General features: G+C 36.9%; 3 protein-coding genes and 2 long non-coding RNA genes across 5 annotated transcripts; 2 read left to right on the top strand and 3 right to left on the bottom strand.

Moving 5' to 3' along the window:
• The first annotated feature begins 815 nt into the window (after positions 1–815).
• On the top strand, positions 816–3,121 carry LOC18019957 (agamous-like MADS-box protein AGL18). Its single transcript, XM_006402820.2, has 8 exons — positions 816–1,337; positions 1,840–1,945; positions 2,043–2,098; positions 2,196–2,295; positions 2,392–2,433; positions 2,505–2,546; positions 2,636–2,778; positions 2,870–3,121. The coding sequence occupies exons 1-8, from the start codon at positions 1,156–1,158 to the stop codon at positions 2,958–2,960; spliced, it is 762 nt and encodes a 253-aa protein (XP_006402883.2). The 5' UTR covers positions 816–1,155; the 3' UTR covers positions 2,961–3,121.
• A 2,208-nt stretch (positions 3,122–5,329) lies between these two features.
• On the top strand, positions 5,330–7,022 carry LOC18019956. Its single transcript, XM_006402819.2, has one exon. It carries the CDS (start codon positions 5,453–5,455, stop codon positions 6,875–6,877), a length of 1,425 nt encoding a protein of 474 aa, XP_006402882.1. The 5' UTR covers positions 5,330–5,452; the 3' UTR covers positions 6,878–7,022.
• A 1,574-nt stretch (positions 7,023–8,596) lies between these two features.
• Positions 8,597–9,346, bottom strand: LOC112087199. The gene is made up of 3 exons (XR_002899961.1): positions 9,284–9,346; positions 8,906–9,175; positions 8,597–8,750 (listed from the first exon to the last, which is right to left on the bottom strand). It is a non-coding gene; the product is annotated as an uncharacterized LOC112087199 (long non-coding RNA).
• Positions 9,347–9,356: 10 nt separating this feature from the next.
• Positions 9,357–9,738, bottom strand: LOC112087200. Its single transcript, XR_002899963.1, has 3 exons — positions 9,650–9,738; positions 9,507–9,576; positions 9,357–9,412 (listed from the first exon to the last, which is right to left on the bottom strand). It is a non-coding gene; the product is annotated as an uncharacterized LOC112087200 (long non-coding RNA).
• Positions 9,739–12,472: 2,734 nt separating this feature from the next.
• On the bottom strand, positions 12,473–13,282 carry LOC112087148. The gene has a single exon (XM_024157165.1). It carries the CDS (start codon positions 13,280–13,282, stop codon positions 12,473–12,475), a length of 810 nt encoding a protein of 269 aa, XP_024012933.1.
• Between the last annotated feature and the right edge of the window lie 2,852 nt (positions 13,283–16,134).

Genomic DNA, 16,134 nt, shown 5'->3' with positions numbered 1-16,134 from the left:
TTAATCAAATTTAGGAATTTAGACTACTTTAATCTATTTGACTATAATTAAAAAAATTGTATACTTTAGATGTGTAGATAAACACAAAGTGGTGAAAGTAGAACTGAGGAAATCTGAATATATATAGATATCGGTTACAATAGAAAGTCCTCTTAAAAAGAGAAATCTTCTTTTCCTATAAATATAACAAATTCGGTTCAGGGGAAAAAGTAATTGTGAGATTTTACTATCTATAGAAAGCGTTAAAGCCACAGCTTTTGCTTTGCTTATCATATTCTTCTTCAAGCAAGGCCACTTTTGGCTTTTCTATTAGATCTTGAAAACTTGATAGTTGTTATTTTCGTATATTTCTTAATTATGTGAGGGCTAAATCTAAATCATTATTATATCTACATGGTGTATTTTTTACTTAAGATAAAACACTATATAATTTATAGATAACATTATTCATGTTGCAAAAAAAAAGTGCAAGTTATTTATACGCTATATTAAATTTCCAGTTGACTATGACTAAAACTGTAAAACAGTTGAACATATATATTTCAAATCAACGCTCTAATTTTTTTAAGTCATATCGTGAAACACGGTCAACTTTTGTGAAAATAGAAATTACATTTTTTGGTAAAACAATAGAAATTTAAATAATTTGGTAGATTGTGTTTTAGAACCGCCATAAAAACAAGGCCAAAAGCAATCACAAAAGAAAACCCTAGATATGGTATTATCTATATTATATATACAATAAAAGAAAAAAGAAAAAAAAAAGGAGGAGATTACAATTGGAGAAGAGAACCCAAACCAAACAAGGCGTTATAAAAGGGAAGAAGTTCCAAAAGAAGAAAACAGCCACTCACACCAAGCAAGCAAATTAGCAAAGCCACCAAATATGGAAAATTGCTACTTATAGTAACTCCATCTTTTTATGCAATACCCTAATTTTGGTCTAATTTTCCTTCCTTAGCCCCTTTCCCAATTGTCATATTTGATCAATTTCTAAAGAAAACCCACTCAAATCTCCTATATATACAAAAATCTCTCCATATATATATATACAGAAGGCTACTACTTCCATCTCTCTGTATATATATATATATATCCCATCTCTACCCTGTTTTTGATTTACAGAGCCCAGATTGATTGGATTGTTCAGAGAATATGGGGAGAGGAAGGATTGAGATTAAGAAGATTGAGAATGTGAACAGTCGTCAAGTCACTTTCTCCAAAAGACGAAACGGATTGATGAAGAAGGCGAAAGAGCTTTCGATTCTGTGCGACGCCGAGGTTGCACTCATCATCTTCTCCAGCACCGGCAAGATTTACGACTTCTCCAGCGGCAGGTAAAAAACATAAATTTTGAAAGTATTCTACTTTTTTTGTGGGTTTATGATTATCATCGATATGCATTTTCTTATGTTTATCTGGCTAAATCTTGGGGTTGATGGTGGAATTTTTGTTATGGGTTTTGGTTTAAGGACGATTCTTTTGGAGAATCAAGATCGTCTCTCTGTAATTTGGGGTTTGTAATCGGATAGTTGTGAGTTTTAAACCGTAACTGTTGAGGAAATTGCAATTTGGTACTTCTTTGGGATCAAAATTTGACTGATGCAGTTATGCGATTCAGCTTTTAGAATCTTAAGTGAAGAAATCTGAGGAAGATCTATAATTCTGAGATAAGTAGACAATATTAGAGTCGATTTTGGTGTGTTTATCTCATCTTTCTGAAGAAACTGAGAATGCAGAAGAAAATGCTAAGAGGATTTTCTCATGATTTTTTCGTGTTATGATCAATCAAACCAATTAATGGACATAGCTAACGGAGAGTTTCTCAATTCTGTGAAGTATGGACCAAATTCTTTCGAGATACGGATACAGTTCTGCGACGGGTGATCAAAGACAAAGAGAACAACAACTTCTTCTTTGTTCTTCACAAGAAAATGGAGCTGTGGTATATATATACAACCAGAGATTCTCTGCCACGAACTTTTAAATATCTTTTTCTTGCTCAAATTTGTTTCTCTTACATGCATTCCGTTGTGTTGCAGTTGCGAAGAGATGATTCTATGAAGAGCGAACTTGAGAGATTACAGCTTGCGATTGAGTATGTATCCCCCTTGCAACAATATTTGTGTGTTTCTTGTGTAAAGTGTCTGTCTTTCATTTTGGTTCATCGGTGTATTGTGTTTGTTACTGAGCAGGAGACTGAAGGGTAAGGCACTTGATGGTATGAGTTTCTCGGATCTCATTACTCTTGAAAACCAGTTGAATGATAGCTTGCATAGTGTCAAGGATCAAAAGGTGAAGACAAAGAACTAAATCATTCAAAGAATGAAACAATGAAACCGATTTGTGATTCATTCCTGACTTGAGAATTTTATTTTATTTTTGATTCAGACACAAATCCTGCTCAACCAGGTAGAAAGATCCCGTTTACAGGTAAGCTCATCAAATTCTTATACAGTTGTTATATCTTAGTATCCTTGTTTCATTGGCTTATAATTTATCAGGAGAAAAGAGCACTGGAAGAGAACCAAATCTTGCGGAAACAGGTCAAGATTAAGCCAACCCATTTACATTATAGCTCAGTTATGTTCTTCACCATATATGTATACTGAGTTCAAATGTAATTGACCTTCAGGTAGAGATGTTGGGGAGAGGTTCAAAAGGGATGAGTGAAATACCTCAGTTTTCTAGCCCACAAGCGGAAGCCGAGAGCTCTTCATCAGACGATGATGAGAATGACAACGAGGAGCACCATTCCGACACTTCCTTGCAGCTGGGGTAAACTACAAACCAAAAGCCCTACCTTCTGATACAATCTTTTATCTGTTTGGATTCAAAAAACAAAACCTTCTCGTTTTGTCTTTCTTAGGTTGTCGTCGTCGGGGTATAGTACAAAGAGAAAGAAACCAAAGGTCGAATTGATCTGCGATAACTCTGGGAGTCAAGTGGCTTCTGATTGATCGAAATTCAACTATTTTTCTAATTCTGGTATTTAGGGGTTTATTGTGTATCCACCTTGTTTCTGGGTCTTGTTTTGCTTTCCGTATCTCTCAAGTAGAATTTGTTTAACGAGTTAGGTGAACATTGTTCCTTGAATCAAGAAGGATTGATTAATCAGTAACATTAGGTTTTCTTCTCAAAGTTCCCATCACAGCACACTCATGATACTTTGTGATCAGTTACATTATCTTACAATTTTTTAACAAATTTCTTGAAAAACATCTCGAATTGACGTGAATATTAATCAGAAGAAAGAAAAATTCAAGTTGTCTATTAATTATTTGTTTCGCTTTCTATAGTTTTCGTGATACTACTAAACAAGGTTACTCGATTGCCGGCAACTCAGCTCAACACCAAATGTGATCATTAAAGCTAATCTGAGCTGCATCAACTCGTTTAACAGGATACTGTGAACGTTGACAATAAGCGAAATTCAAAGCCCACCCCAATATATCCGGGCCATTTATATAATGGGCTACGATGGGTTTTCTTTTTGAGATTATGGGCTTTTAAAATAGATTTATGATCAAATGTGTCAAGGCAACCGACAAATAAAATTATTAAAGTTCTGATTTTTATAGAATTAAAAAAAAAAAAGATAAATCACCAGATTGTTTGACAAGCGGCAGAAAGTACAAGTTGCTTTTTTCTCGTCAGGAAGTACAAGTCTTTACAATAAAAAATTGTTTAGATGAAAGCGGTGGACTAGTGTAAGTAAGGATCGTTTCAAACATACTCTCTTACTCGTTCATAAAAATTCATTTTGTGCTAGCTAATTCAAATGAGATTTGTAGTAAGTAAATGTTGATATATGTAAACTTTCAGAAAATTATTGATAGTGATCTCAGACATTTGTTTTGGATCGTTTGTATGATTGGTAATTTGTATCGTAGCGAGTCCATTATTATTTTAAAAGAATTGAGAAAACGAAATGTTGATGACTAGTCGACACAAAAAAATTGGTAATGAGTCTAAATGACTCCTCACTAAAGATATACTAATAAGTATAATTAAAAGAAAATAATAAAAAAGCACAAATCCCGGCCTAAAACGGGAAAATCTGCAGAAGAAGAGAAAGCCACGTGTGCAGGAGTTTCATAAGAAGGTTCCAATGACAATGAGGAGAATAGAGAATTAGAGAGATCCCACCGTCAACACACACACACACTTGTTCTCACGGAGTCCCAAACAAAAGTCAAATCACCCATTTATGGGTCCCACTTTGATATTTTTTGTTTTGTGTACAGTTAATAAATAGAAGACCATTTACTTCCATTCATTCATTACGATTGACGACCCTTCCTCATGTCTCTACCGTCCGATCACGGATCCTCGCTGTAATCAAGGGGGCAGATTTAATGAAGTGGGCCTTTACCACTAGAGTACTAATAACTGCCTTCTTCACGTACCTGACAATATTTTTTTCTTCTTGTATTTTGCCATTTTTGGATCTTAAAAGGATGATCATAATCCAAAACTTTTGATAACTAATTCATAATTAATTGGCCTATTTTTGTTGTTAGCTAGAAATATAGGTTTGTTTTTTTTAAATATAGTGTATCCAATCCCATTAATTACTCACTATTTGATAAAAGGATGTTGCATAGAATTCAATCAGTTTTCATTACTCACCAACAATCACCATTCGATTGCATTCAACTCAGTATTTTGGCTTCAATTCTTCAATGCATTATCATTGTCTCTAATCGTTAAATCAATAATCCTAGCGTAGTAAAACGACTTTTACACGAAAGTAAGGAAAATCACGTTGGTAAATGACATTCCATAATTGCAAAATCTTTGTTTTTGATAACAAATCGCTTCGAAACTCCATGATAAATTGCTTCAACAAACGGGTTAACCGGTCAAACAAAGTAACTTATTTACATATGCCTAAACTTTCAATGTTTCACATGGAGTGAGAGTACGGGTCAAACTTGGTTATAAAGAAAATTAGGCACACCCTTTAATACCGTGTTAATCAAATTGGTTTATTGATTACTAGGTACATAATACAAACTCTTTTTCTTTTAAAGGCTCGATACAATTAACTGAGGACCTCTCTCATGAATGTGTAAGTTATTCGGCGATAAACATGTGATCGTATTCATAGCTATTGAAGACATCTTATTACTGTCTAATTATTCGTATAAATATTAAAAATTAAAATTTCGGCTGCATTCGGTTAATATCTTCTTATTAATAAATAATCTACCCACATTTTGTTTTTTCCAAAACAAGTATCTGAACCGGGTGACCCGACCCGACCATCGTTTTCTTTGATATATATATAAAAAAAAGATTATCATTGATAAAATTTGATGCGAAATCAGAAAAAGCACATTCGAGAAGAAAGCCAAGCCAAGCAAAAAAAAAAGGCGAATGCTCTCAGTCTCAGCCTCTCGTCGCCACTAACCAGAGAAACTTGCAGAGAGAGAGAGAGAGAGAGAGAATGGGTTTGATATCATCAGCGAAAGAGACGAAGAACTCTAATAGCGGAAGAGGAATGGGTTTGCTCTTAGTCTTCTTCCCCGACCACAACTCCTCCGCCGTCGACAACAACAACGACTCTCCTCCTTCTTCATCTTCTTCTTCTCCGGCAACGACGAATCTCTTCCGCTCCAGATCTTCCCGTCTTCTCCTCTCCAAAGCCCAATCCACCATCTCCATCTGCATCCTCCTTCTCTTCCTCACCTTATTCCTCTTCACTCTCTCCACCTTCGAGCCTTCCTCTGGTTTTCCCGCCGTTTCTCCCCGCTCACACCGTCGTTTTCTCCTCAATCGCGACGTCGTCGGCGCCAAAACTCGAGCTATTAGTCGTCGTTCCAACAACTTTGCTCTCCAGGGAATGGGTACTCTGTTTCTCAGAGGAACCAAGAGCATGCACGATTTAGTTGTTGCTCATGTCGCTTCCGATACGACGGAGGAAGATCTCCGCCTCTTTATGCGGTTGCTCCATCGTTCCGGAGTCACTTCCCGATCCGATACCGTCCTGCTCTTTGATTCCCCTTCTTCTGCTTCGAGATTCGCTGAATTGATCGAGGAAGAGAACGACTCGTTCTCGAAACTCGTCGAGGTTCATCGAAATTCGAATTCGTCGAGTCAAATCGATTCGGTTTGGGGTTTCAATCTGTCCCGATTCATGAAGAACCAATCGAAGAAGGAGACATCTGAGCCTATCTGGGGGAAGAAGACCCATCGAGCTAATTCCACATCGAACGAGACCGAGTCAACTGAGTTGACTCACGGGTCGGTCGTGGGTTTCGACGTGACCGAGTTGGACCCGGAAAACTCGTTATCTGGGTTCATGGATCACGTCCCGATAAGCTTGAGGAGATGGGCGTGTTATCCAATGTTGCTCGGTCGAGTCCGTCGCAACTTCAAGCACGTGATGCTTGTGGACGCAAAGACCTCCTTGTTCCTCGGTGACCCGTTAACCCGGATTCGAAATCGGAGCCCCGACTCGGTCCTCTTCTTCTCTAAACACGGCAGCAAGAGAACCTCGGAGATTAACCCGGCGGTTTTGATCGGTGGAGCCAAAGGAATGAGGAGATTGTCGAGCTCGATGCACACTGAGATCGTGAGAGCGACGATGCAGCAGCACAAGAAAAGGAACTCGGTGTCGGAATCGGTCGTGCTGAGTCAACTCGTTGGGAATGTTCATATGACGAAGAACTTTGAAGTGATTACGCCGAGTGAGTCGGTTGCGGAAGCGAGTTCGCTCGCTGAGTTGAGGACGAGAAACTCGGTGGCTTCGTCGATAAAGAGTCATGATATAATACAACGCGGTAATAGTAATCATCCTGACATTATGGCGATTATTATGAAACGTATTTGTTCCTCTGAATTAGATTCTTCTGTCTATAATTACTGTTAGCATTTTATTATTTTGGGGGAAAAAAAATACAAAACAAAAATAGGAAGATTTACGTTCAATTTTTAAATAGATTTGATTTTTGTACACATTTGACATTTGTTATGTTCTTAGATTATATTTTTCGGATGTTTACGTCCACGTTCTACATTCGTTATTTGATTAGGTCTTCTTGTGATAATAATAATATTTTCCATTTTCATTTTCGAAATGTCGGTAATCACCATTTTTCAATTATTTATATTGAGATATACTCATATCTTGACATATACTCATATCATATATTTTTAAAAAATAAGAACAAAAAATGATATACTCATATCTTGTCCTCAATATCTTTGAGAATATTTTTGTACGTATCTCTTAGGGTTATCTTATTTATACCTACCCTTGTATGTTTAGATAAGGATTAGGCTTAACAACATATAATTTAGAGATGTAGGTTACAATTACATTGTACATATAGTATAAACTTAGGGGTTTTTATTTCTCAAAAGATATGTACATTCAAAATATCGTTTTTGAAATACACTTGGTACATTTATTTCATTGAAAATTTTTCTCATCACCTTTTTTTTTGTCAACTTCTCACCATCATTTTTATTAGACCATGTCCATCAATAAACATCTGAGAAAGGGGTTTTTTTTAATTTTTTGTCAACTTATAATTATTATTAAATCGTAAATGGATGATACAAAAAGTTAACAAGCCATATAGGCGGCATAACAAAAGATGAAAAACAAACGTCTGACTCATACGCCCTTTTAGCTAGACAATCTGCAGCTTGGTTCTTCTCTCGATTGACATGATCTAAAGAACAACGCGGTAGTTTTTCCATCCAGTGCCTAATATCATATAGCATGTTCCCAATCTCCAAATTATCTTCCCAGTCATTGATGACTTGTGTTAACTTTTTATTGTCACACTCAAACCATACATTCCGCCATCCAAGCGTCCAAACTGTTTGTAAAACATGTAGAAATCCGGATGCTTCAGCCTGTAATGATGTAGAAACCATCGGTAATTTCGAAAATCCTGTAATCATGTAAGAACCTTGATGATCTCTTATGATCCAGCCTACTGTAATATGAGAGGTATTTGGTCGAAGGCTAATGTCAAAGTTACATTTTAACCAACCTACCCCAGGTGGTTCCCATTGACTTGATCGATTTCTTTCGGCATTACTATCTCGAGATGATAGCGAGTACAATCCTTCTTGTGCAGCTAAGAACTCCGTAGCACATTGAATTCCACGCTGTGCATCTTCATTAGGAGGTGCATTCCTTTTGTCAAACAAGAATTCATTCATAGATTTCCAAATTTGCCATACAACCCAAATTGTATGAACCTTACCTGTTGTGATAATGAAGTGTCTGCTTGGATATCTAATAGTATTTGAATGTTCTCCTCCACATTTGTAGTTGTATTATCGAATTGAGTATAGTTTGCACTCCGCCAAATAGCCTTAACCTGGCTACACTCAAAAAGCACATGGTTTATAGTTTCAACATGTAAACAACACCTTTGACAAATTGGGTCAGCCTGAATACCTCTTGTAATAAGCCTTTCCGCCGTTGGTAATGCACCTGATAAAGCCCGCCAAAGGAAGTGTTGAATTTTAGGTAGTAGTGTGAGTGCCCAAATTTTTGTCTTTAGCATTATATCTCCACCAGGTGGCACAATCACATCATCTTGATCATGGTGAGTCGCAAACCAGTAACCTGATTTAACAGTGTAAACACAATTCTTTGTGAAGGGCCAAATATACCTATCTTTTTGAGCATACCGAGAGAGGGTAATTTGCTTAGCTAGTTGGGCATCTTCAGCAGTTAAATGTTGCTCCAGCTTAGCAGAATCCCATTTCCTTTCCCCTTCCTGCCACAATGAACATACCGGGAAGTTTAGATTTGAATCATTAGCATTACTAACTTTCCTGGGAGGAACAGTTGGTAACCAATGATCATTACTGACACTTGTATCTTTTCCATCACCAATTTGTTTCCTTAGACCTCGTTTTAGCAGATCTTTACCTGCTTGTATTGAACGCCAACCATAAGACGGTTGTACTCCACTCATCGATTCTAAGAACATCGATGAGTTATGATACCTCCCTTTATATATTCTTGCCAGTAAAGAGGATGGGTTGATCAGAATCTTCCAGGCCTGTTTCGCTAAGAGAGCAAGGTTAAACTTATGGAGGTCTTTAAATCCTATGCCACCTTCTTTTTTTGGTAAAGACATACGCTTCCATGATACCCACGATATTTTCCTCTTCCCATTATCTGTTCCCCACCAAAATTCTGATAGTAAACTATTAATCTCTTCACAGGTTGTTTTAGGAATAAGGAAACAATTCATTGCATAGACTGGTTTTGCTAAAGCCACAGATTTAATAAGAACTTCCTTACCAGCTGGAGAGAGGAACTGAGTATACCATCCACCCAGCTTTTCTTCTATTCGCTTGATGACAAACTGGAAAAGTTCCTTCTTTCTGCGACCAAACTGCTCCGGTAATCCCAAGTATTTACCTCCTCCTCCTATATTATCAATCCCCAAAATATTTTGTAAAACAGCTCTGCGTGTATCATCTATTTTCATTCCAAAAATGATTGAAGATTTTGAGAAATTCACCTTTTGTCCGGATAGCCTTTCATATTCGTATAGAATAGAAGCAATCTGTATACAATCTGCAGGAGTTGCTCTACAGAAGAAGAGTGAATCATCAGCGAAAAGTAAATGGGTAACTGTTGGACATGATCTTGCTAACTTCATACCTTGAAACTTTTGTAGACTCTCGGCCTTACTCAACATCTGACTTAATACCTCTGCACATAACAAGAACAAATATGGTGATAATGGGTCACCCTGTCTTATACCTCTAGTGGGTGCAAAGTGGCCATAAGCAGAGCCATTGATCAGTACAGAAAATGACACCGTTGACACACAGGTCATAACCCAGTCTATCCATTTCCTATCAAAACCCATCTTCTCCATTATATTTTCTAAAAATCTCCATTCAACTCTGTCATAAGCTTTGCTGATATCTGTTTTAACAGCAAGATAGTTTTCAGCACAATCTTTGTTTGATTTAATAGCATGTAACAACTCATGTGCCACTAGAATGTTATCCTGAATATTTCTACCCGGTACAAAAGCAGTCTGTGATTCAGAGATCAAACTACCGAGACACCTTTTTAATCGCAACACCATAATTTTGGAGATAATTTTGTAACTAACAGTACACAGACTTATCGGCCTATAATCACTCATCACCATAGCATCTGTTATTTTCGGTATAAGGCATATCTGTGTATGGTTCATACCTGGTTCCATTGTATTTGTTGCGAAGAACTGTTGTACCATTTGACAGACATCCGGTCCAATCTGTGGCTAGAATTGCTGATAGAAGGCAACTGTATATCCATCTGTTCCTGGTGCTTTATCTGGGCCGATTTGAACTACAGCGTCCTTAATTTCCTTCTCAGTGATTGGGGCTGTCAACATCAAATTCATGTCAGGGGTAACATTTTGTGAGATTTCTGGAAAATCATTAGTAGCCGTATTAGCAGTGGTTGTCGAAAACAGATTAGTAAAGTAATCTTCAGCAACCTTTGCAATTGCTTCATCTTTCTTGTGAATTATTCCTTGCTCATCCTCAATGTGTTTGATACAATTCTTTGAACGTCTCGCTTTAGTTGCTCCATGATAGAATTTTGTATTACGATCCCCTGCTTGTAACCATTTATTACGGCTTTTTAGTTTCCAGAACTGTTCCTCAGCATAATAAGCATCACCCAAATCCTTTTTAAGCCTATGGATTTCTGATACCTGCACAGTAGCATCTCGAAGTTTTTCATCAATCTGGTTTCGTAGACTTTGTATCCTTTCTGCTGCGTTTGTACGATTCCTCTTCTTCCATTGAGCCATTGTCGCCCTGCATTTAATCAGCTTGTCAGACAATCGGTAATTTTGGTTATTCCTGTGCTGCCAAGAAAAGAGAACTGCATCCACAAAGTCTTCATTATGATAAAGCCTTTTATCATATCGAAATAAACCTTGTCGTTTCTTCTCCTCATACTCTATGTTAACAATCATAGGTCTATGATCTGATTCTGCTAGATCGAGGAATTCCATTTGTGATGCCGGATATTCATTTTTCCATTCCGAGTTAACAAGTACCCTATCCAAACAACATTCCACCACCTCATTTCTACGTTTACCCACCCAGCTAAACGGATTTCCCGATGACTTGAGATCAGACATTCCACATACCTGCAACATTGTTTTGAAACCTGCACAGCTGCTTGCATTCCTTACTCGGCCACCCCACTTCTCATCCGGAGTGAGGATTTCATTGAAATCCCCACACATCATCCACGATCCAGTTCTAGTAAGAGATAGACGTTGTAGTTTCTCCCAAAGATAATGCCTTAGACGAGGTATTGGATTTCCGTAAATACTAGACAAGTAAAACTTGAATGATTTGAATTCAATAAAAAGATCTACAAGTCTTGCATCTGCGGAAATACAAGTAACAGAAATATAACTTTTCCAAAATACAGCGAGACCACCACTAAGACCTTCTGGTGGGACTATTTGCATTGCATCATAACCTAATAGTACTGCGATATCTCTAACATAGTCATTGTTTTGTTTTGTTTCCACCAAGAACAGCAAGTCAGGGAGATACACCCTCTGCATCTCCTGTAGACGTCGAACTGTCAGGCGCTGTCCTAAGCCTCGACAGTTCCAAACTTCAACCCTCATGGAACCTTTGGTGGATTCGGGCCCACCGCGCCTCTGAGAAGTGGAGTGTCGAACAGGTCTTCGACACAGTTGCTGTAGTCAGCTTGCAGCTTCCGTAAAGCATTCTCCTCTCGAACGTGGTTGTCCCCCTCCTGGACATGTTTGTCAACAACTTCCTCTTCCAAGCGTAAGCGTTTAGAAACCTGGTCTGCGTCAGCATTATCCATTTCATCAAGGCAGACATCACTAGTAAAGATTCTTTTACCTGCACCTTTAGTGAGGGGTTGTGTGGACTCCCGTTCTGACTGAACCGTAGAGCCACTGTTCAGGAAGCTCCCATATTGCATCAGTGACCCAACAGTGGACCACTCCTCCACTGTATCTTCAACGTTAGGTCCAACAGCACCTCCTGTGTTTGGTGTTGTAGGGATGACAGGCTCATAATCAGCAAGTAAATTCTCCACAAAACGATTCCTACGCATTACCTCTTGCAAGCCATACCGGGGTATCATCTCCCTCTCATAGTCTTCAAGACTCGCCAAATCAGCTTTGGTACCCATTTGTGCAGACGCACCATCTTTATCACCTCCAGGTTCATTATCATCCAGACCCTAATCTCGTCATGCATCTTCATTTGCCCTTGAACCTTCTACACCATCATTGGATGTTCCACTAGATGGATTCTCGAAAAGAGTAGCCAAGAATGCCTCCTTCCTCTTCTTTGCATTAGGACCCACAAACTTTGTTCGGTCCCTCACAAAATCCGCGAGACTGATATGGAAATTGTCATCATTGAAAGGAAGATATTCTTCTTCATTTGGACCCCCCTCTTCTTCAGATTGGTCATCATTTTATCCATCCATCGCCACATCATTTGCTTCATTATCCTCGTGAGGTTGTTCCTGGTCACCATGTGCATTCTCCTGAAAATCTTCATTCATGTCATCATCATTATTATCATCCCCTGGTGGCCCATCCGGAGCATTTTCATTAGGTGCTTGAAGAACACAAGCGCCGGAATCATGTGTTAACAAGCCACAGATATCACAAAACCCCCTTAACCGCTCGTATTGAAAACGTAGAAGGGTGTTGACACCAGGCGTGAACTGAAAATTCTTCTGGAACTTCAGAGGAGAATCAACATTCCAGTTAATTTTAACTCGCACAAATTCCACCGCCGCCGCTGCTTCTGGGTTGAAATCCACCGCAATGACATGTCCCAAACGATCTGCTATGTGTCTGATAACCGTCGTGGAAAGGAATTGGAGAGGGATCCCACGGATTTGGACCCAGAAAGGAATGCAATTGAGATCCATTTCTGTCTGATCCGGTGTCCACCTTTGGATAATCAGCATACGGTCGTTAAACGCCCAAGGACCACGGTTAAGGATTGACTGCATCAACTCCTCCGACGGGAACACAAATTGGAATCGCCTGCGCTCCACCACTCTGCCAGAGATGATTCCGGACAAACCCCAAAGACGGGGAAAAGTTGCGACAATCGTCCGGATGTTTTGCTTCCTCGGAATCAAGGCACGTCCAATCAGGGAGTATTGGTTAACTCTCGCCGCCGCTTGACACGCTTCCACCGGTAAAAGAATAGGTTCATCATCGACACCCAAGTTAATGTCTTGGATTGCCCTCCGCAAGTTGTCCGCCATTGAAATGTTTAAAAAGCAGATACAAGAGAAATTTTGATTAGTAGTTGCAGATATGTGATTTAAATGACGATGCAAATAGATCAGAATATATAGAAAAAGTATGCGGTGGTTACCCTCCACGAATTCCTCATAGCAGATCTGAAAACCCACTATGGAAATGGAAGATGGGAAAGTGAGATCGTGGATTAACCGCCCCACTACACCATCGATTGACGAACAAACCGCTTCAAATTCCAGAAACGATTTGATTTGAAAGAGCAATTCAAAAATCGCCCAGAAAATCGCCCTCATCGCCCAGAAAATCGCTCTATTTGATAGAGACAATCCAACAATCCTGAGAAAGGGGTTTATCCAAATATAATAATATTTTTTTTTGGATTTTATTTTTTATTTTTTTAAATTCGAAAATTATTTTTTTGGACTAATCAAGATGCTCCACGTGTGATGAACCTGGATGAACCTGAGTTCTTCAGGTTCGTCAGGAAGAACCTATACTATGAACCTCTATTTTTAAAATTATATATTTTATTGAATTTCGTCTTAAAACCTGTGCCATAAACTCTTGAAAAACTCCTGATGGACATGTTCTTACTGTCTTTCATATATACCATAACTTTTTGGAAAGGTTTAAAACCTGTACGACAAAAATACGAATCGATTCTTACAACTTATCGTTTACTAAAAAATATTGTTTGTATTAATATTTGAGATTTTTAGTGCCATAATTTTAGATATCTATTCTACAACCATTAGGAAAGGGAGAGAATGTCTAGCTACTATTATGCTATTGCTAACAATTTCAAAAACAAAACTAAAGTGACATACCACGATAACCTATGACTCCGCTAATTAATCAGACTCGGAAAGGAGGACAAGTAACTTATGAGTTATGATGATATCACATGTTTCATAATTAGAAATTTTAATTATTTTATTTTTAAAAATCTTGTTTTAACGACACACGTCGCATGTGTTTACATGATCTTTTGAGCTGGTTAAGGTCAATTTGTCCCACTTTTATTTTTGTCTAACACTAAAACTTTTTGAAAGCGTCTTTCTACAATTATTGAAACTATTATTTTAACAGAACAATAATGCCATCACGAGATTCATCGTTGGAATCGGATTCTCAATCTTACCAATTATCACAAGAGCCTCAAAGGGTGACATAAACATAACACGAAAAAGCTCATCATCTAATCACTTTGATTCGGTTGAAACTTTTTATCTCCACTCATTATAGTCACTTGTTATTTATCATCTTTTTTTTGTTTTGTTTAATGCATTATTTGTTGTTATGTCAAAACTTAGCCCAATTGATCAAGTTTCGTAAAAATATAACATTTAGTTAAATCATTGAATGTTTGTCAGTTATTCACACTAAATAATAGAGATTGATAAAATTTGGCGATATTCAAATAATATTAAGTTTATATCGAGTCACACATTTTTAGATGAAATATAACATTATTATAAGGGACGTATAACAATAATTGTTTTGGATATAGATGAAGTCAGTATCTTTGTATTGTCCACACACATTAAAAGCGTGAGGTTGCGAAGAGATATGAACAACAAAATAAAACAAAGGAGGAAATATAAAAAAAAAATAAAAGGTGGGGATTTGTTTCAAGGAGTATGAATTTAACTAATTCTTAACACAGTGTCTTCATTTAGAAGCCAAGAATTCCCATTTACCCAAACAAGCGTGCTTTGCTTTTTCCTTTTCTATAATCTCAACGGCTTTAATATTTATTCGTTTTAATCTTAAATATACAATTCAGGAATCAAGTAACAAACACATTATATTTGCAATAGAAAACCCCTTTAATCTGATATTGGAGTTTTCTAATGATCTTATATTGCAAGCCAGCAATGCGTGTGTGGTGCTTCCAACCTTAGACTACTTTTTATTTTTCATGTTCTTAATTAAGAATTTCTTAAGAAGGAGAAGAATTAACTAACTTACGTAGTTATGTCAAAAAAAAAAAAGAAAAAAAAAGAGAAACTAACTTTAATAAAAAAAGATATATTAAAATAAAGGTTAGAGCTTTAAAGCTCGCGCAGTCGCGGCTTTATATGTCTTTAATAGTAAAACACTGACAAGTGACAAACTTATAAATATTCATTTATTGAATTCACGAAGGAGCTTGCAGAAAATAATAGTTAAACTTTGAAAAGAAATACTTTGGCAATTGACAACGGAGGGTTATGATTTTTTTAATCAAAAATTTAAAAATTGCGGGTGATGTAAATTTTATTATCCAATTAATTTCTTTATGTAATTGTAGCCACTGGACTAGTCCACTCGCTGATTTTCTTAATGAATCTAAAATATAACATTATTTTGATTGACTGAAGTAGTTAAATATTTCGCATTTGAAAAAAAAAATTATTTGGAATGAACATATATATATATGTATATATATGTATATATATGTATACAATAACTTTTCAAGAAATGAAAACCATTAACCTACTACTACATAGTTTGGAAATTGGAAGTTTATGTTACATGATCTAAAGGATGAAAAAAAATTATAACTACTAAATTAACAATAACATAACATACTCCTTGCTAAAATGCATCTTGTTTATTCAATAATATTCGTTAGTTCTTTATATAAAAAAATATTCGTTAGTTAACTTATTGGAATATATATTTGTGGAGGTAAAAGAAGAGAAGAAACGTGAGGTTTATAATATGTTGATTTCTAAAGAATCATTGTTTACTAGTCTTTCTTTCAATTTTCTTATTTTCATCTATAAAAAAGTATCCTTAAGAAACAAAAGTACTATATTCACATCATAAAAAATAATGAGCCGGTGAAAAAGGAACCGACAATCGTTTT

The sequence above is a fragment of the Eutrema salsugineum genome, unplaced genomic scaffold, assembly GCF_000478725.1.
Source record: "Eutrema salsugineum unplaced genomic scaffold, Eutsalg1_0 scaffold_19, whole genome shotgun sequence".
Taxonomy (NCBI): domain Eukaryota; kingdom Viridiplantae; phylum Streptophyta; class Magnoliopsida; order Brassicales; family Brassicaceae; genus Eutrema; species Eutrema salsugineum.
Note: the sequence above shows the minus strand (reverse complement) of the source record. Positions and strands in the feature narration are given on the sequence as shown.

Bases quoted from the DNA above. Each gene is read 5' to 3' on its own strand.
- LOC18019957 (XM_006402820.2), top strand. From the start codon at position 1,156: ATGGGGAGAGGAAGGATTGAGATTAAGAAGATTGAGAATGTGAACAGT. The intron at 1,946-2,042 runs GTATATATATAC...GTTGTGTTGCAG, and splicing joins CACAAGAAAATGGAGCTGTG to TTGCGAAGAGATGATTCTAT. The intron at 2,296-2,391 runs GTGAAGACAAAG...TTTTTGATTCAG, and splicing joins ATAGTGTCAAGGATCAAAAG to ACACAAATCCTGCTCAACCA.
- LOC18019956 (XM_006402819.2), top strand. From the start codon at position 5,453: ATGGGTTTGATATCATCAGCGAAAGAGACGAAGAACTCTAATAGCGGA.
- LOC112087148 (XM_024157165.1), bottom strand. From the start codon at position 13,282: ATGGCGGACAACTTGCGGAGGGCAATCCAAGACATTAACTTGGGTGTC.